The 19123-nt window shown below is 31.5% G+C and overlaps 3 protein-coding genes across 3 annotated transcripts; all 3 read right to left on the bottom strand.

Annotated features, from left to right (window-relative positions):
- Positions 1-3976: 3976 nt before the first annotated feature.
- LOC112736343 (DNA-(apurinic or apyrimidinic site) endonuclease) lies at positions 3977-8475 on the bottom strand. Its single transcript, XM_025785745.2, has 9 exons — positions 8127-8475; positions 7504-7596; positions 7090-7234; positions 6445-6646; positions 5810-5888; positions 5340-5401; positions 4907-4993; positions 4650-4753; positions 3977-4364 (listed from the first exon to the last, which is right to left on the bottom strand). The coding sequence occupies exons 1-9, from the start codon at positions 8352-8354 to the stop codon at positions 4285-4287; spliced, it is 1080 nt and encodes a 359-aa protein (XP_025641530.1). The 5' UTR covers positions 8355-8475; the 3' UTR covers positions 3977-4284.
- Positions 8476-9764: 1289 nt separating this feature from the next.
- LOC112736342 (CBBY-like protein) lies at positions 9765-13850 on the bottom strand. The gene is made up of 8 exons (XM_025785743.2): positions 13036-13850; positions 12791-12861; positions 12501-12659; positions 11941-12007; positions 11536-11631; positions 11338-11384; positions 10857-10937; positions 9765-10128 (listed from the first exon to the last, which is right to left on the bottom strand). The coding sequence occupies exons 1-8, from the start codon at positions 13369-13371 to the stop codon at positions 10005-10007; spliced, it is 981 nt and encodes a 326-aa protein (XP_025641528.1). The 5' UTR covers positions 13372-13850; the 3' UTR covers positions 9765-10004.
- Positions 13851-13905: 55 nt separating this feature from the next.
- On the bottom strand, positions 13906-18908 carry LOC112736341 (uncharacterized). Its single transcript, XM_025785741.3, has 11 exons — positions 18492-18908; positions 17598-17814; positions 17123-17215; positions 16950-17051; positions 16708-16875; positions 16485-16573; positions 15878-15999; positions 15585-15766; positions 15076-15360; positions 14745-14892; positions 13906-14549 (listed from the first exon to the last, which is right to left on the bottom strand). Exons 1-11 carry the CDS (start codon positions 18737-18739, stop codon positions 14176-14178), a joined length of 2028 nt encoding a protein of 675 aa, XP_025641526.1. The 5' UTR covers positions 18740-18908; the 3' UTR covers positions 13906-14175.
- Between the last annotated feature and the right edge of the window lie 215 nt (positions 18909-19123).

Raw genomic sequence — 19123 nt, 5'->3', positions numbered from 1 at the left:
AAACAGAAATGGAAGCATCTAATTTCTATACCTTCTAAAAATTAGAAGGCTTAATTTATGTACTCCAACTTAAATAATTTTACATTAAAAATTAATAGTCTATAATTTTAAAAAATACCACTATTAACTCAATATCAAGAATAAAAAGTGCTGATATATTAGGTTAAAAAATTAACAAACTAATTTTTATATTATACAAGAATGTTGAAATGCTTATATGTGAAGATAAGTTGCAGGAAATTGCATGTTAGAGAAATTTTTTTTTTTTCTATTTCCTGCTGATTTTACGAGTGTAACGTACTCTAAAATTATTTCTGTTTAGTTGTTTTTTTTTTGGGTTTGAGTCTCCTTGAGTGTTAAAAAAATTAAGTAAAATAAGTAAATAACATATTATAATTACATCTCATACCTAATCAATGTTCATCTTCATTGAGAAGATAAATCATAAATCAGAAAAAAAAAAAAATTGTAGGGACAAGAAATTACACTTGCAAATAAAGCCTAAGTGCAACTCTGGATTTTTAGGCACATTCAAAATATATCTTCTAATTTCTTTAAAGAGATCCTAGAAAATGTTTATTATATTATATAATCCAAAAACAAGTAAAAACTAATAACATTTTTCTGTCCAAAGCTTTTTAGTTTCTCCTTTCTCTTTCCAAGGGTATGTTCGGTAAGTCAAAAAATTATATTCATTTCAATAATCACTTATTTATATAAAACTTTTTATATAATCGCTTATTTAAAAATAAATTTATATTTAGATAATTTAGCTGAAAAGTAATTTTAATTTAATATGTGGTTTTTAGATTGTTAAAAACAGTATTTTTTTTTTTTAGATTTTTGCTTGAAAACAACTTTGTTTAGTAACTCTAACCTCTTAACTTATACATCTAAAATCACCCAAAAACAATAACTTTCTTAAAATAGCTTTTTTTTTTTTTATACATGGACTAAGTATTTGTAAGGTATTTGGTAGATAAAAATGTAATTATTGATTCTTGGTTCCTTTCTGATTGCTTTTAACTTATATGATTAACATCTTTTAAATTATACATCTAAGCTGTATTTTTCTTTATTTAACTTTTGGACTTTTTTCCCCCAAGGTGCTTGACTTTCACTGATTTGAGTGATTTCATTTTAATTTGCTGGCATTAGTTTAAGCCATTAACTAGTATAGTTCAGTTGAGAAGGCTGTGACATGGAAATCGAATCCAATTCTGTTTTTTCTTTTTTTTTTTTTAATCTTTTTTATACGATCGAATCCAATTATATTTTATGGTACATAACAGTGACATCACCAATTCACCATTCATTCATGGAATTTTTTGTTTTAGATATTGGAGTGTGGATTGTTGGGATATTATTCTTAAATGTGTAACTGTTTAATTAGAGAAATAAAAATTGAACAGTCTGATTTGTAAAGGTATAAAAATTAGACTATTTGATTTGTGTTAAAAAAAAATTAAAAAATTTGAGATATAAATTGGACTATTTAATTTGTGTACTTTTCACAATTTTAAAAAATACTAAAAATTACAATGTTAAAGTATATCACTACTTTTACTCCCATAAAAAAAACCTTCATTTGTGCATTGATGAAAAATTAGTGTATTTAAATAATATTAAGGTACATTTTATTTTTTTATAAATAGTGAAAATTATTCATTTTATAAAGAAGAAAATAAAATAAGTTATTATATCTATTTTTTATAAATTTAGTAAAATCTTCCGTTTTTAAACTAATTATATTTTTTTACTAATTTTTGTAAAATATGTATATATGTACTTCCATATAATTTTCGCATAATGTTATTCGGGTTAATAGTCAAATTCATTCATGAAAGATCACTTAATTTTTAAAATTAGTTCTCAAATAATTTTTTTAGTCATATTAATTTTTGAAAGATAAAACGTAAGTCAAATTGATCACTCCGTTAGTTAGATGATGATGTGTCACGTTAGTACCACATGACATGATGACGTGGTAGGTTAATACCACGTGTCACAAGATGATTGGTTGACGTATCAGGTCAGTGACACCTAGTACGCCACGTGTTACTTGACATGTAAAAAAGCTATTTATAATCAAAATAGTCCCTAAAAGTCTAAACGTAAGCAATTTTCATCTCTAACATTTTAAAAATTAATCAAATTAGTCCTTATATAATTTTTTTTTATTTTTTCTTCATAATATTAAATTTAAAATATATTTTAATAATACTAATTTTAATTAATATTTTTTAAATCTTAATAAACAAAATTTTCTTTACATAAAATAATAAAAATAATTAAATTATTATAAAGTTATTTTGTCATTTGTATTTTAAAGTTTTATATTTTTAAATTGTAATTTTTTTATAGTGACATTTTATTATTTAAATGAGTTTATCAAATTATTGTTGATTATACATTTAAAAATTTAATATTTTAAATCTCACTAAATAATATAGTAGTTATTTTAAAATTCAAATCTTTTAAATTTTTTAAAATTATAATTTTTATTATTGTTTAATTTATATGGTAGAACTCAATAATTGAAAAATCGATTTGTGAGATCACTTGTTGAATCTTAATATTTTAATATATTTTTTTTAAAATAACTACTATATTTATTTAGTGAAATCTAAAAGATTAAAACATTTAAAATAAGTATTTAGTGATATTAAAACTAGTTATATACTAGTTATATACTAAAAGAGTAAAAGTTTTAATATTATGGATTTCACTGAATAAATATAGTAATTATTGTAAATGTTTTAATCTTTTAGATCTCACTAAATAAATATAGTAGTTATTTAAAAAAAAAATTATATTAAAATATTAAGATTCAACAAGTAATTCTACAAATCGGTTTTTCAATTATTGAGTTCTACCATATAAATTAAATAATAATAAAAATTATAATTTTAAAAAATTTAAAATATTTAAATTTTAAAATAACTACTATATTATTTAGTGAGATTTAAAATATTAAATTTTTAAATATATAATCAACAATATTTTGATAAACTCGTTTAAATAAAAAAATTTCACTGTAAAAATTACAATTTGAAAATGTAAATTTTAAAATACAAATGACAAAATAACTTTATAATAATTTAATTATTTTTATTATTTTATGTAAATAAAATTTTGTTTATTAAGGTCAAAAAATAATATTAAAATTAGTATTATAAAAAAAATTTTAAATTTAATATTATGAAGAAAAATAAAAGAAATTTATATAAGAACTAATTTGATTAATTTTTAAAATTTTAGGGATGAAAATGATTTACGTATGGACTTTCAGAGATTATTTTGATTATAAATAACTTTTTTACATATCAAGTGACACACTGACACATAGCGTGCTAGGTGTTACTGACCTGACACGTCAACCAATCATCTTGTAATACGTGGCATTAATCTACTACGTCATCATGCTACATGGCACTTAACGTGACATGTCATCATCTAACTAACAGAATGATCACTTTAACTTACATTTTATATTTCAAGGACTAATATAACTAAAAAAATTATTTGAAGACTAATTTAAAAAATGAGTGAACTTTCAAGAACCAAGAGAACAAACTTTTCTTAAGAACCCAAATCATCATAAGTAGAAGTGCTCTCCTCTTATGGATTTTGGAAGCTCTAAACAACATATCATATAATTTAGAACTTGTATATATCCTCTAGTCTTTGTCCATATGTCTTTGATGCTAGTGTTTGTCTTCCTCCAATGCTTCTACTAATATGTTTTTCAACCCCAACATAAATGTTTTTGTTAAATTTTCTTCAATTTAACATAAATGTTCTCTCCGTTTGTAGATAAAATTTACTCTGACAAATAAACTAAACTATGTAATTACACTATATATATGGTATTATGATTCATAAAAAGTACAAGGAAATATAAAAGCATCTAATGAAAAGTGATTAGTACATAAGAAAATTCGTTTAGCACATGTACTTGTAGCCTACCATCACATACCGAATAAATTAATTGATATAGAAGGCCAAATTGATGACCCCAATTACTTAATAAAGTGAATGCCATTTGTGGCAATAGCATTGTTAGAACTTAGAAGTTTGTTTCACTTAATGTGGGTAGTTATCAACAAATAGACCATGATAAAGCTTAATAAAGCACCTAATCAATACCATAACATTAAGCATTTCCATGAATAGACACAAAGTTTACAATGACTTCCTAATTAACAAAATATTCAATATTTGAATATGGAGTGAAGAAAGAAAGAAGGCAGTGGTTTTGTTAAATAAGAAGCAAAGAAATTGTCATTCTGGATTCTCATTTTGAGAGTTGGAACTTGGAGAGAGCTCCAGTGTAACAGGGCAGTGATCACTTCCATAAAAGCCTGCAGAGATAAAAAAAGTAATGTCAGGTATAGATGAAAAGTAGTAAAAGTAAAACTTGTAAGGTGCAGTGACACTCAATTTTCAATTAGGCCATTATAGTTCATAAATTTGTAATCATATCCTTATACTAAATAAAATTTTATAATCTAGCCCTTGAAACAAAAGTTAAGTATAATTACATATCCTTAACAATATAAATCATATTTCCCTTCATGAATGAAGAGGAATGTTTAGACAAATATGGAGCCAAAAAGGAGTGTCAATTCCATGAATGAAAAGCTTACCTTGTAACTCTATTCCATGTCCATGCATTTCGCATGCAACGATCCTGTCTTTGAGTTTTTCTGAAACTAGGAAATAGTCTATTCGCATCCGTTTTCCACGATACCTTCAAAGAGAAACAATCATAAGGACTAACAGGCCAAAGCTAAAGTGTGCTTCACATTACTCAAGTGCACTGGCTCAACATCACATTTAACTAGCAATAATGCTGAGAATCAACGGCAATGATATATAGCTCAAGATAGATTCAATTTCTTACTTTCCTATTGGGTTTCCGGACCATGAGAAACCTCGTTCCATGTCCTTGTCATTGTGCAGAAATCTGTAGGCATCTACCAGCTGTCCCCTGAAGGCATGAAAACTCTTGGTTATTGAATTGATATAATAGGTTAACAGACTGTAGGAGACCAAAACACAGGTTAAAAAAAAAAACAATCCTGAGTCTGAAATCTACTATCTTAAATTAGCAATTCTACTATGAAAATTTCTTACAACTGCACAATAACCATATTACTAATTAGATCCTAAGAATCTAGCTTATGATTGATTCAGGTATGAAATATAACAAATCTTGAGAATATCCAATAAGCAAATGATAAGTTGATAATAAGTTCAAGGGGAGGTATGGGATTTTCCATGCTGATATAGCAAACAAGAACACAACGACGAAAAAGAACAGTGAAGTCACTCACTCTTTTAAGATGTTACCAAATCGTCTTCTTTCAGATAAAGTAAAGCCAGGCTGCCCGCAATCCTGCATAAAAGATAAAAGCCAAATCATCAGGATTTTAATTCAGATATAAAATATGGAGAACTATACTGCACTATTTGGGAGGCGCTTTAAGGAAAACGAACTTTAAGCTTCAAGGAAACTTATGCTTAACACTGTACCAGAGCTTATATGAACAGGTCCTTGACGGGTTCAATATCTTTTACACCCACTCTTCATAATTAAGTTAAACTTTAGGAAAATGTGGCAAAAGTTTATACATTATTTACCTATTAAGCCTATACCATATGAATTGTGTGAGAGGGCAATGTAACTTAGAATATAAATCATCCTAAATCCAGACTAAGGTATCAAGATTTTAGGAGATAAATCTATCAAAGTCGAAAGAGATTAGTCAATCTTAAAGGGAACTTCAGAGTAAAGTGATTAGACCTCTTTATTTGGAGGAACATAGCCGTTTTGTTTCGCTGCACTGAAAAACTCTGGATGACTCACATCAATCTCTTCATGGCTGCCAACAATGAATTTATGAGAGGTTTACATATAATCTCTTCATTTGAAAGTATGAAAGTATAGATGAATTATTAAAAATATGGATGATATATCAAACTCCTTGAAAAACGACATGCAACACTCAAAATAATTCTCTGGTGTAAGATAGTAAAATAGAAATGGCCAAATTATTCATCGATAAGAGTTACTAGAATTCAGGATATGCAAGATGAATATAGGGAGGAAGATGTTTGGGGTTAGGTAAAACTATATTTAAGTGTTTTTTGTTTTGCGTGAAAACAATATTTAAAAAGTTAATCACAGGAAAAGTGTAACCTAAATGAATTAAGTTCATATAATGCATATAGATGCACCAAATGAAAAGAAAATATCAATATTAGTTATCCTCTCAAACTGTTTGAATTTCAGCTTTCTTCATGGCATGGATTCTAACAAAGAGCTGAACTTGTTTCATAGCTACAATGACAAGAATGAAAAGTATGCCACCAAACAAAGAGATTGGAATTTATTAATCTCATACTGCCAGAGACAAAAGGAAAATGGAGATTAGCTACCTCACATTTAGATCCCCACACCATATCAAAGGCTTGTCTGAATTTTGTGTAACAAATTCTAGAATCCTTTTGTCCCATTTTCTTCTCCTTTGAAATGAGTTTGGTTCCTCTTTCCACCCATTATTTGGAACATATGTATTCAACAACCGAAGGGTTTCGAATTCAACCAAGATTACTCTGCCATCTGGTTCATGCTTTGAAGCTGGCAGCAAAAAAAGTTTTCCATAAGCATTAAAGAAAACTTATTGAATATAATGCAATGAAAATATGTTCCAGTAAAACTCACTATCCTAATTGTCGTTTAGAACATCTAAAATTCATTAAAACACTAAAGTGGAAGTTTGAATGATATATGACAAGTTCCTAACAATTAAAGGCATTTCAAAATGACATGATAATTATATTTTGAAACCGAGGAAGAAAAATTTTTTAAACAGTAATTCTTGAAATCTTCAAACCCCTCCCGCACTCGTACTCGTACCCACTTCACCCTTAGTAGAATTCTAGATTCTCAATTCATTTCTTTCTTTCTGTTTCGTTCAGAAAAGAAGGTAGTAATAATAATATTATGGTAAAGTAATTCTTTGAAAATTGATCATAAGGATGAGCAAATCAACGCAGGATAGAAAATTAACGTCATTATACCTATTTTATCAAGATTGAAAAAGACATTTTTTGGTTTGAAGCATTTTTTCACAAATAGTGCTGTCCCTGCATACTTGGAATCTGCCAGAGACCACCAAACACGATAGTTCCCAAAAGGTGGAGCTGAAAGAGCACGCATCAATGCCTGCAACATTTTTTATCAAAGTCAGATAACAAATGAAAATCTTATAGTCCCATTCAGATAATGAAAAAGTTCCACTAGACAAAAATTGTCAAACCCTGTTTGAATAATCATTTTTATTATCAAATCCTCAGACTTGTGGCTCTACTAAGAATAACTCGAGTAAGCCAGCAGGTCAAATATATATAGTGCTAAGGATTGGCTCATAACTCATAAGTTATACATGATATCTAATGCATACTGAGACTCAAAATAACATGACAGAAAAGTACCGCCTTCTCTTCCCTGGACGCGGTTGTATCATCCTTAAGTTCTCCCTGATTTTTGGGTGTGCCCTTAGATCCAGCAGCAGGCATCCGCACTTCCTATCGAAAATCTGATGTTAGAATACTCAATATTCTTAATTTCTTACCATCAATTTTACTATAAAATCATAAGAATGTTCCCCAAGTCCCAACAAAACAGAACAAGTCATGGAGACAATTTACAACTAAAGCAGAATCACTTTCATGCTTATGTGAAACACCTTCAATTATTTGCCTTCCACAGAAACAAGTCATTTATAAGACAAGGGTTCATATGCTTGAGTTAGGAGGAAAAAACATTGATAATATAGCATTTCTCAGAAACTACACTTTCTATCTTCAAAGAAAAAGACTAATAATAAATAAAAATTGTATCTTTCAATTTTTAAGGATTTAGCTATACACCCTAATTTCTTTTATATGTAGCTTTCAATTGAAAAAATAAAAACTGCATTTTTCTTAAAAACAATAAAACAAACATGTCATAGGCATTCTCATGAAGAGCTAAAAAATCAACACAATAACCTAATCCATGATCCTCTCCACACAGATTCAACAAGAAAAACAAAAATTGAAAGTGTATTTGGGACCTGAATTGCAATGACGTCAGGATCAAAGGAAGTGACGAATTTGCATAGCTCAGGGAAGTTGTTCTTGACGCGGAGGTAGAAGCTGTTGGCGTTCCAAGTAACGAACTTCAATGGCTCCTTTTTCTTCTGAGTGTCAGTGTCAGTGGCATTATCGTAATTTCCTTCCTCTTTGGGCTTCTTGCATGAACCATCGGAGTCTTTGTTGATAACCTGGAAGAAACGTTTCATCTTCTTCGCTTCGTTCTTTCTTCACTCTTCTTCGTTCATCGATTTGAAATCAAACACTCTTTTTCAGTTCACTGTGTTTTGTTCTCAGTTCTGAGTGTAACAAGGTAACAACTACTAACAAATAGTGCTGTTTTTTAGGTTCATTATTTTATTTATTTTTAAAAACTTTTTCCCACTCTTTTCCTGTTATTATTATAATCATTATTATAGAATTTATTTTTTATATTAACTATATGAATAATTATTTAAAAAAATAAATGTGATTAAACGATGGTATAAAAATATTTACATTGTTAATACATTAAAATTAAATTCTTATTATTATTATTATTATTTGGAATTTAAAATTTTCTTGGTATGGATTCGAAGGTATGTTTGGAAAAATTTATATAAAATCAAAATTAATTTATATTTAGATTCTAAGTAAAATATAACCTTTTTAAAAAAAATCCTTATATTTGAATTTCTCAAAAATAGAAGGAAAAAATTGTATTTTATGAGTATGTGAAGAATTTTTTTATATGTTTAGAACATATTTAATTCGTACTTTATGAGTGTGCACAACTAAAATGAATAATTATAATATATATTATATATTAAACATGTAGTTTAAATGTATTTCATCATTACTATCCAATAGTAGCTTCTTATTGGCCCTTGTAATTTTACTTTTTACACACTTGTGTAGGTTGTTTTCTTTCTTTTTTTTTTTTTTTTGTCGTCCACGGTATCTCTTAACCTGACAGGTCAAGGATTAATTCATCGCTGATCTGAACTCCATTTAAGGGTTTGCCGCTAGCCAATGGGTTGCTGCATGTACAAGGCGGAATTCGAATTCTCAAGACTTACTTAAGCGGACGAGTGAGCTGACCATTCAACCAACCCAAGTTGGTTTGGTTGTTTCCTTTCTTTGTTCCACTGTTTCATGGTTAGTGAATAACGGAGAAGATTGGATTGTCAAACAAAAACAAATTTTGTGGACTATTTTGCGTATTTTAAAGTTTGAAGTGCGATTTTAAAAATTGTAGAGATTGATTTGGGTAAGAGGGCACATGTTAAAATTATAAAAAAAAAAATTAAGTTTTCAATGCATTTGTTTTATATTAATTAAATAAAAATATTTAAAATTTTTCACTAGTAATAAACTTATTATGTGTCTTTAAAATACAAGTTAACTAAACTCTTTGACACTTTTTATTTATTTTCTTTTATCATTAATAATAAATTGTCTTTGCTAAATAAAATCTAATATATGGATCAAATAACATCATTTCTTTTGAGAATAATATTTAACTTATCAAGAGTGAATCTTCTTTGATGTTAGAGTTACAATATTTGAACTTGCAAAAAGTAACATGTTTATGGACACCAAATCAAATCCAAGGGTGGAAATAAGAATGTCAATCAATGTTAACAAAACAGACATGAATCATTAAGTAGAAGAAATTAGATGTTAAAATAACATTTCTCTTATGGTTAAAGCTTCTTTATACAACCAAATGGTGATCTTTTCATCATTGATTTGAAAAGGTAGGAATGAAAACATGAAAAAAAAAAAGAAAAAAGAAATTGGGCACTGATACACATAAGCAAAGTAGAGTTGAACAAAATCCTAAGAGCATGAACTGAAATATATAGTTTGTTTGCTTGCTAGCTCACATACTGCTTCTCAAGGAGGTTTCCACAGAATGCTAAATCAAATCTCTCCTCAGGAGGATCACCAATGAAGTCAAACACAGCATCTGCATTTAAGAAATCTTCATCTTTTGTATAGCTACAATTTAGAGAGAGAGGGTTAGTGGAAAACTAAGATAATGCAGCATTGTTAGTGTTAAAAAGTTTTAAACAGAAAGTCAATCATATAAATGTAATATTACATTAGCAAAAAAGAAAAATAGAGTAAAGTACTATTTTAGTCTTTAATGTTTTAGTTGAATCTTTGTTTTGTACCTAACGTTTAAAATGTAATATTTTTGTCCCAAACGTTTTATTTCATTACATTTTTGTCCTTCGGTTAAAATTAAAACTTTCTTCTTCCCAAAATACCATTTTTCCTCTATTATTATCTTGTTTTTCTTATTCTTCTACCACTTTCACTTTCAAATCACTATAACCACCACTATTACCACTAACAATATTACGATTTAAAGAGTATTCTTGAAAGAAAAAAAAATTGGGCAGAAGTTAAAATAGGACGAAATAAGACACTTGAGATAAGAATAGGTAATGTTAGAGATGAAATTATGGCTTAATCCAAATGTTAGGGACTAAAACAATACTTTATTAACAGAAATAACTATTTTTCATATCAACTAATTAAACAACCATATAAAAGAAAAATTCAATTGGATATGAAAGTTGTAGAATAAAGAAATAAATGCATTTTAGTATATGCTCTCATTGAAATAGAAACTTTCATGATATCCAACATTTCTATCAAACAAGTAGAAATTTTGAAGAACATAAAGTAGTTTTTTCCATTGTCATTAGAGAAAATTTTACCCGCTCTTTGTTATTATACACTTCATCCCTGCTCCTTTTGCAGCTGCTAGGCCTATGGCACTGTCCTCAACCACAACACATCTGTGGAAAAAAAGGGCATTTCATATTCAAATGTGAGATACCAATGAAAATAAAACAAATGAGTGATCACAAGCAACGAAGTTGTTGTGTAAGAGAGTAAGACACGTGACGTGTCGGAAAATCGAAAGACAAAGAAGGACAATTTGCAAATTATTAAAAGGAGTAATGATAGAATCCTAAAAATCTTCATAGGAGATCAACAAGCGCTGAAGTTGCAGTTTAAGACACACTTCAGTGCTTGTTGATCTCTAAAGACAAATGACACATCGAGGGACTATTTGCAAAATATTCCTAACAGTTCAAACTGATGTATAGAACCTAGCCAAGAATATCACAATGTTATGACATCTTATATGCAACAATTTTACCCTAAATTTATAGCCTATGCATTGTGAGGTACCTTGAAGGTTCAACGCCGAGAGTGCTAGCGGCTAAGAGATAGATTGCCTGTTATAGGAAGAGTGAAATGCAATTAGCTGATAAGATCTTGACATGTAGTACATTCAATCACTTACAATGAATGAATGCATAATTTCTCGAGTTTTGCCATGACATCGAAATCCAGCGAATTAACATTAGAAGGATAAAAATGTGTTACCGGATCTGGCTTTTTCCGGGGAACAACATCTCCAGCAAATATCTTTATCTTTTCTGCCCTCTCAGGCCCTAGCAAGAATGATACTATTGCAGAGACCTAAAAGCAACTCAAAGTTTAGGTCTATTGGATGAGATTACTATGTTGAACTTGGTATATCATGCATTAACGGAATCAAAAGGTATAGATTGAACCATAAGAAAATGACATACATCATAATTCAAATCCAATTGTATAGCACAAATTAGATGCATTGCTACAATTATACAGCAATGTCATCACAAAACAATAAGGTTACTTCTATTGAGAACTGAATCTATATATCTATATCTTATGAACTCAGATTCCGATAGTTCAATCGAGACAAAAGAAAACTATTTAAGGAATTGTGTAACTGATTATGCTTACCGCCTTCTCATTAGAAGTGCTGCACACTGCTACATTAACTCCTTGGCTTAAAGCCTGATCAATAAGCCTACATGTTTGATAAGAAGACACATATAATAAGAAAAGGCACACATATTTAGTGTATCTTGATAATGGGTATTATTTCAAAGAAAAATACAATTACTTCTTGAGTTTGAGTTGGCTTATATATATATAGCATAATCTGGGAAAAAATCTGTTTTCTGTGTTTTACTAGAAGCAAGTAGATATTTTCTTTCGATTCAGATTTTACGGTTTGTATTGGATATGCCCCTTTTTTTCCTTTTAAATTTTCAAAAGCTTATCCTAACACCATAAATAAACCATACAAATCGAAAACCATGTCTCATAATATAGTTTTATATGCAGAATAGGAGCAACAACTATGAACTCCTATAACCAGCTAGACACCAGGCTAAGAAACAAATTAACCAGATAATTAAGCTGTTTAGTAGAGACTAAGAGAAGTTGTTAAACTTTTTATATCTAAAACAGAAACCAGGGTTTGGTAAATAAGATAAAAAGAACAGATAGTAACCAACTTTGCAACACCTGGACGAAGAGGCAACAGCTTTTTCTCAATGAGAGCCATGAATAGCTCCGTCTTCCGCTTGTGGAGTGAAGCTATGAAATCTTTTCTTTCTTTTTCGCCTGTCGGGGCATTCGCCGGCCAACCTGTCTTGTTAAAGTATGCTGTCATCCTAACATTAAAAGAAAGCTACATCATCGGTTGCATAGTTCCATATTCAATCAAATAAGGAATTCAACAATGACAATGGCATGCTTTCCAACAAAATTTTGAATTGGGGGGGAAAGAAAAATATATATGTACCTTTCTTTTCCACCTCCAATTTTGAGCAGTTCTCCATACAAGTCCACATCCCAGGTCACACCTAACTCTTTCTGCATTTCCCAATCAATAAGGCACCATTGTTATTTGTTGAAGTAATCACATTCTTAAAAATATTTACAACCATGCTACGTTTACATAAAATATTCCTGTTAGCTCGCTAACAAAATGCAAATGGATAGAGTAACTAAGTTAAAGGTGAAGTAGTGCAAAGCAATATAAAGTACCTCTTGGAAGGTTTCATTGAAAGAAATGCGGTGGCCATCTTTCTCAGTGTCAACAAGAACTCCATCACAGTCAAAGAGAAGAGCAGAGGGAACAACAGTGGAAGAAGAAGAAGCAGCTGAACAGCTCACTCTAAAAGAAGAAACACTAACAATTCCCACTGTTCTTGGTCTTGTTGACTTAAGGGAAATTGTTGTTGGGGTGCCCATGAAAGATGATGATGGAACAGGAACAGGAACATGATCGTGGTCTTTGTTGTGTTTGAGGAGGCTATGTTGTGTTTTTGTTAAGAGTGAAGAAGAGGAGGAGGTAGAGATTATGGTGGTAAGTGCTGCCATTGTTACAACTTCTTCAATTCTTGTGCTTGCAATTGCATAACATCCTCAAAAATTGGTTAGAAGTTATATGGTTGTAAATTGGTAATGGTGGGGCCGTTAAAGTGTCAAAGGTTCAAACTTGGAACACAGGTTTTGGTTTTGGTGGCATGTCAGCAAGATTAGGCTGAGGCATCTGAGCAATCTCCACGTGGAATCCAACAAATTTGTTGAAGCTTTGAAGGATGAAACAAGAATTGGACATAAAAGGTTATCATTGTAAGTCTCATATTTCAGGCCCATTTATTCAACATCCATAGCTTTTATACATCACCCTAACTATCCACCAGCATCTTTCAATTACCCAAAAAAAAAAAAGGGAAAAACAAGCATCTTTCATATCGTTTTGGTAAACTATTAAAAATAACCCTAAAAAATAAAACAATAACAAAACACTCAAATTTTATTAATAATATTTTACACAATCTCCCCTGACACCCCCCCCCCTTTTCCTTAACTACTAATTTTAAAAACATTCGATAAATATTAACTCTACCATTTACATGAAGGCTCACGATCCATTCAATTTATAAATAATACAATTACAAACTCAATATTTCTCCTCAAGGCTTAACATTTGAGCTCATAATGATGAGAAATGGATATGTTTTCTCTCGTATCTTTCTTTTCCCCTTTTTTGACCATCCTAAGTTGCTTTGCGCCAATTATTGCACTCAATTAAGTGACTATATATAATTACATACTTGGGGGTGAGCAAGAAGCACACTATACTCAATTGCTCTTTTTTTTTTCCTCAAATGGTACATATCATTCTTTAACGTGGCATGAAGAGAGGTCTCTACACAAGTTTGACATGGAAATCACCTTAACCAAGTTGGACTTGGCTGCATCAAGCAAAGGGTCTGATTGAAGGGCTTTTTCAAAACAATACTTGGCTTCTTCCAAAAGACTCTCAGCTACAAACACAAGACCCAGGTTGTTGAATGCAGGGGCATATCCAGGTTGAAGTTCAAGTGACTTTGAAAACATAGCCTTAGCTCGTTGGTATTGTCTTTGAAAGCGGTAGAGAATCCCCAAGTTGGATAATATCGCATGTGCTTGTTCGGTAGTTGCTAAAGACAAAGCTTTCTTATATACTTCTTCGGCATGTAACGGTTCATCTGATAGTTGAAGGGAAACACCTATACATGGAAGTTTGACCAATAAGAACAAATGATAAAAGGGTAATAGTTCTTTGATGGAAAGAGACGGTTGGCTACACCAAAAGGTATAAAGAGCTCCCTCTATTTCCTTTTATTCGTTGGCGTCACTTTTTGGTATGTCATTCTATTCTATCTAGATGCGAAAATTTCTGGTGAGAGAGAGAGAGAGAATACCTAGGTTAGACCAAGCATAGCTGCAGTCCTTGTCACAGGCAACAGCAGCTTTGAGGTACTTCTGTGATGTTTTGAATTGCCGAGCGCAAAGACTATGGAGGCCAAGTTGAATCCACTGCATAGGGTCATCTGGATCTTCTGCTATAGCCTGGTTGGAAAAGCATGACACCCCAACATAATGTAAGAAAAATATATTATATCCATCAAAACATATAAAGACATTGAATTATTATGACATATTGAGTAATCTTTGCAAACATCATCTCCTGTGTGACAACTGCACCTCATCCTGGAAATGGAATTCGGAAAATAAAATAAAGCAATAAACTACCTGCTTTAAACTGCTAACAGTGTGCTCTTCAACTTCCATCAACTCATGATGTTCACTATCATACGAGGCTGCTATCTCATGCTGAGATTTGTGAACCAAGGCAAGCCCAGCCCATGCTATTGGAAGCTCAACCAGTGATGAATCACCATCCCTTATTATAGAAGCCATCTCGTTTCCAGCGCATGAAAGCAGTTCACTAGGATCTTGAGATCTTTCTGCATCCTTTATTCGATGGATAGCAACAGCATATCGAGTAGACATGCAATTGGGTTCCAGTTTTGCTGCCTACAAAGCAATGACAACCGAAAGGATGGAAAAATTAGCAAAATTTCCCAAAAAGTTTATCATCAAAACATAATAAGGCGGAAATTGACATTGACACAAGCCAAACTGGAACAGACATTTTATGAGAAAACAGACTAGCTAAGAGCCTAAGAACAAGGACCAGAAAACCAATGAATAGACTCAACTATATTCTATATATGACTGTAGCAAGGAACCATTAGCACCTTCTCCAAGCACTTGCTGGATGTTCGATGATCACCACTCAGAGAAAATGCAGTTGCAAGATTTGCCCATATATGGGCTGATTTGCCATCCACTTTAATTGCAGATAACAAGCATTCCTTAGCAACATGAATAGCCATAGCACGATCTGCCAAAGCATCTTCAGCAGCACTGGCACCAGCACCTACAAAGTTTTTTGCGATTAATAACCGTAAGAAATAAATTTCTTCAACCACTTGATCATAAATGGCAAAACAGTGCAAAATCCACAAAAATTAGTGCACAAAGAGACTACCTGCTACGACTGAAGCATGTTTACACAAAAGTAGGGAAGAATAATTTACTAAAGCTGCAGGGTGGTTTTGATCCTTCAGGATGAGCTCCTGGAAACATTTTGCAGATAATTCCAAATTCCCACTGGAAAACAAAATAGACAGTATTTAGATAACATATGAAAGGATTAGAAACTTGTAAACCATTTGTCAACTAAAGTAACAAAAGTATTGTTAACTTCCAAATAATTCAATGCAATATTCAAGATAAAAGCATGTTGGAGTGTCACCAGAACACAACAAAAGATCTCAATTAGGAAAGCAACAGCCACTAGTGCATAGATGTCAAGATGTGGCAGTTTCCTCTTCTAAACTTTCTCACTTAAAACTACTCATTCAAAAACAAATAAGTTTAAAACCTAGAATAAGCCCCTCCGCATATAAGAGTAAATAAAAGCTTCTTTTTTCTTTTTTCGAAAAGTAACAAATAAGGTTTAAAACCTAGAATCAGCCCCTCCACATATAAGAGTAAATAAAGCTTCTTTTTTTTTTCTTTTTTCGGAAAGTGACACTATCAGAATACATTGATTCAGGATTGAAGAAGAAGAGCTAATTACCATTCAAACTAACCTTTGAAGATAAGCTATCCCAAGGTTCCCCAAGCAATCATAGTTCTCCGGTGCAATGGCCAACAATGATGACAAAACTGTGATAGCACTCTACACCAGCACATTGGTTTATGCATAGAGCAGAGTTAGTGGTATCAGGTTAAGAGGTACTGAAGATGAAACTGAAATATCATGTGTGCCTAAAGAATATTAAAACATTTAGATAGAAACCAAGGTATTCATACCTGCACACGGCCACTCCTAAGAAGAATAAAACCTAGTGTATTCCATAAAGCTGCCTGTCTGATATCTGACTGCATTGACTCTTTGAGTTTAGAGAGAACTTCTTCGAGTTCATGAGGTTCAAGTTCTTTATCTGAACTATTTTCTGATGAACTTTCTAGTATCAGGCACTATAAGGATTATAAATCATGTCAATGGACAGGAAGATTCGAATCATTAATTTATCAAATTAAGATTACTCTACCTGTGCATGATGAATCTGAACTAACGAAAGCAACTCTGGCCTGTCAATCTCAGCCTCAGGCTTGAGTAAGATCTCAGCAGCCTTCTCATAAGCTAATATAGCCTGAAGAAATTTTAATAACCCAACGAGAAAAAACTGTGTCAAATTATAAAGGATGAATCTTAAGGCACTACCTTTTGAGGTTGGCTTAATCTTTGGTACATCAAGCCAAGAATAAAATGAGCATGAGCATTCTTGGGCATCTTTCTTGCAACATGAACCAAGCCCTACAAGCGTGAATATGGTATGGTTTCTAAGTAATGAATCAAAATCAACAAGAACGATAAGAATAAACACCATAACATTTTTATCAATAAAGTAATAAAGTGCTACTATTTAAAGCTACTATGTGAAGACTACAGTTTTGGGTATCAGCCTTCGACTTTACTCCGAGAGAGAGAGAGAGAGAGAGAGAGAGAGAGAGAGAGAGAGAGAGAGAGAGAGAGAGAGAGAGAGAGAGAGAACTTATCAGCAGCAAGGATAAGTAACTAACAAAGCCAATATATAAACGTGTTTTCCTCGTGCAAATGAAAATCAATTTGTGGTTTTAGAAGCAGGATAATTTACATGAAGAGGTGATAATGTTTGACTATTCCAAAGCAAACTCACAGTTTTCATGCTGCTAACTTTTTCCTCCCGAGAGGAATTAGCCCCCTGAACATGTTGATCACCATCTGCATCAGCTCCACAGTCAAGAGAAGAATCTGTCTTGCTAAGCCTGGAGCGAGATTTCCCCAATTTGTTCAACTTTTTACCTTCACCTTCAACTGTATCATTTTCTTTGGACAACAAACTCTTGTCTTGGCTGTTTTCATCATTTGCCAACCTAGAGATTCATTACAAAAAATCACGACATATGACAGAAACACATTTAGCATTACTAAAAAGGATGTGTTCTTCCATTTATGTTATCTATTATGTGATGCATTGATTGTATTTGTATGTGTTCTATGTTGGGGCTTAGAGTCCTATAATGCTTAATTATAAGTACTTATTGCATAATTATTGATGATTTGAATCTACTAAAGTACTTATTATAACTTCTATTACTGTTTTAGTTTATTATGTGTTTTGTGGTTAAAATTGTTAATTTTGAATGTCTAGATTTGAGTGTATATATATATATATATATATATAGCTTATGTATGATATATATTCTTTGTTAAGAAGAATAACAGTTAAACTCGTGCGAGTCTATGAGTCGAGTTTAGGTGAGCTCCACAAGTTTACATAAACCTGCGAATTTGACAACCTTGCTAAGTGGCACTCATAACTCAGAAGTCATAACTGAGAGCTCTGGTTCCCCCACACTACAAGCTCAGAAACAAACAAACTCAACGCTACAACGGAATGAAGAAAACGGAAAACCCTACATACTCCGAAAAAACAGCTAGTTTTAAATTAATTACAAAGAATTCGAAGATTATCTGTTTCGTTCGGTAGACTGGGAAAGCCACAAGAAACATGACACTGAAGTAGCAGAAATTGAATAAGAAAGGGAACCTGGTGATAGGAGGTGGCGGCAGCGGTGGTGGCGGTGGAGGAGGAGGGAGATTATGGTGGAGGGGGAGAGGGAGGGGGTCGTCGTCGTCGGCAGCTTCAGGAGGATCGTTGAGGTCAGCGAGAACAACGAGCTTGGTAGGGTTAAGACCCTTGGAATTGGAGCTAGAAGGAATCTCTGCAGCTTCGGTTGTTGGTGGTGGTGGTGCTGCTGCTGCGACCTTTGCTTCGATTTGTTCCGCCATTTTCATGCTTCACTCAGAACTCTTTTCTCTGCTTTCTGTTGACAACGACCACGGTCTTCTCTTCTTTCTGTTAGGTTTCGCGTTTTCTTCGGTTTTACCTTTTTCGTTGCTAATGAACTTTTGGGAGAAAGATATTTCCTACTCTAGTATCCTTATTTTAATATTTTCTCACCAAATTTTAACCAAACGAAAATAGTTTTATAAATAATAATAAATATGGTTTAGCTCATATTTTTTATATGAAAAAAATATTTTGACTTAAAAAATATATAAGGAACAAACTAACTTGCATTTTCCCTGCATAAAATGAAAATGTTAATCTTATTTTTAATAATTTTAATTCACACATAATTTTATTACGTTGTAGGTTAATACATTTATAAGATTTAA

This window comes from Arachis hypogaea, chromosome 13, assembly GCF_003086295.3.
Source record: "Arachis hypogaea cultivar Tifrunner chromosome 13, arahy.Tifrunner.gnm2.J5K5, whole genome shotgun sequence".
Lineage (NCBI taxonomy): Eukaryota > Viridiplantae > Streptophyta > Magnoliopsida > Fabales > Fabaceae > Arachis > Arachis hypogaea.
The sequence above is the reverse complement of the archived record's forward strand: the minus strand, read 5'-3'. Positions and strand labels throughout refer to the sequence as shown.

Coding starts and splice junctions, on each gene's coding strand:
- LOC112736343 (XM_025785745.2), bottom strand. CDS start 8,354: ATGAAACGTTTCTTCCAGGTTATCAACAAAGACTCCGATGGTTCATGC. Junction 7,235..7,503: donor CGTCCAGGGAAGAGAAGGCG/GTACTTTTCTGT, acceptor AAAATGTTGCAG/GCATTGATGCGTGCTCTTTC. Junction 4,754..4,906: donor TCCGGAAACCCAATAGGAAA/GTAAGAAATTGA, acceptor TTCTCTTTGAAG/GTATCGTGGAAAACGGATGC.
- LOC112736342 (XM_025785743.2), bottom strand. CDS start 13,371: ATGGCAGCACTTACCACCATAATCTCTACCTCCTCCTCTTCTTCACTC. Junction 12,862..13,035: donor TCAATGAAACCTTCCAAGAG/GTACTTTATATT, acceptor TGGGAAATGCAG/AAAGAGTTAGGTGTGACCTG. Junction 11,632..11,940: donor GCACTTCTAATGAGAAGGCG/GTAAGCATAATC, acceptor AGTTGCTTTTAG/GTCTCTGCAATAGTATCATT.
- LOC112736341 (XM_025785741.3), bottom strand. CDS start 18,739: ATGAAAATGGCGGAACAAATCGAAGCAAAGGTCGCAGCAGCAGCACCA. Junction 16,876..16,949: donor TTCAGATTCATCATGCACAG/GTAGAGTAATCT, acceptor TAATCCTTATAG/TGCCTGATACTAGAAAGTTC. Junction 14,550..14,744: donor CTATGCTTGGTCTAACCTAG/GTATTCTCTCTC, acceptor TTCCATGTATAG/GTGTTTCCCTTCAACTATCA.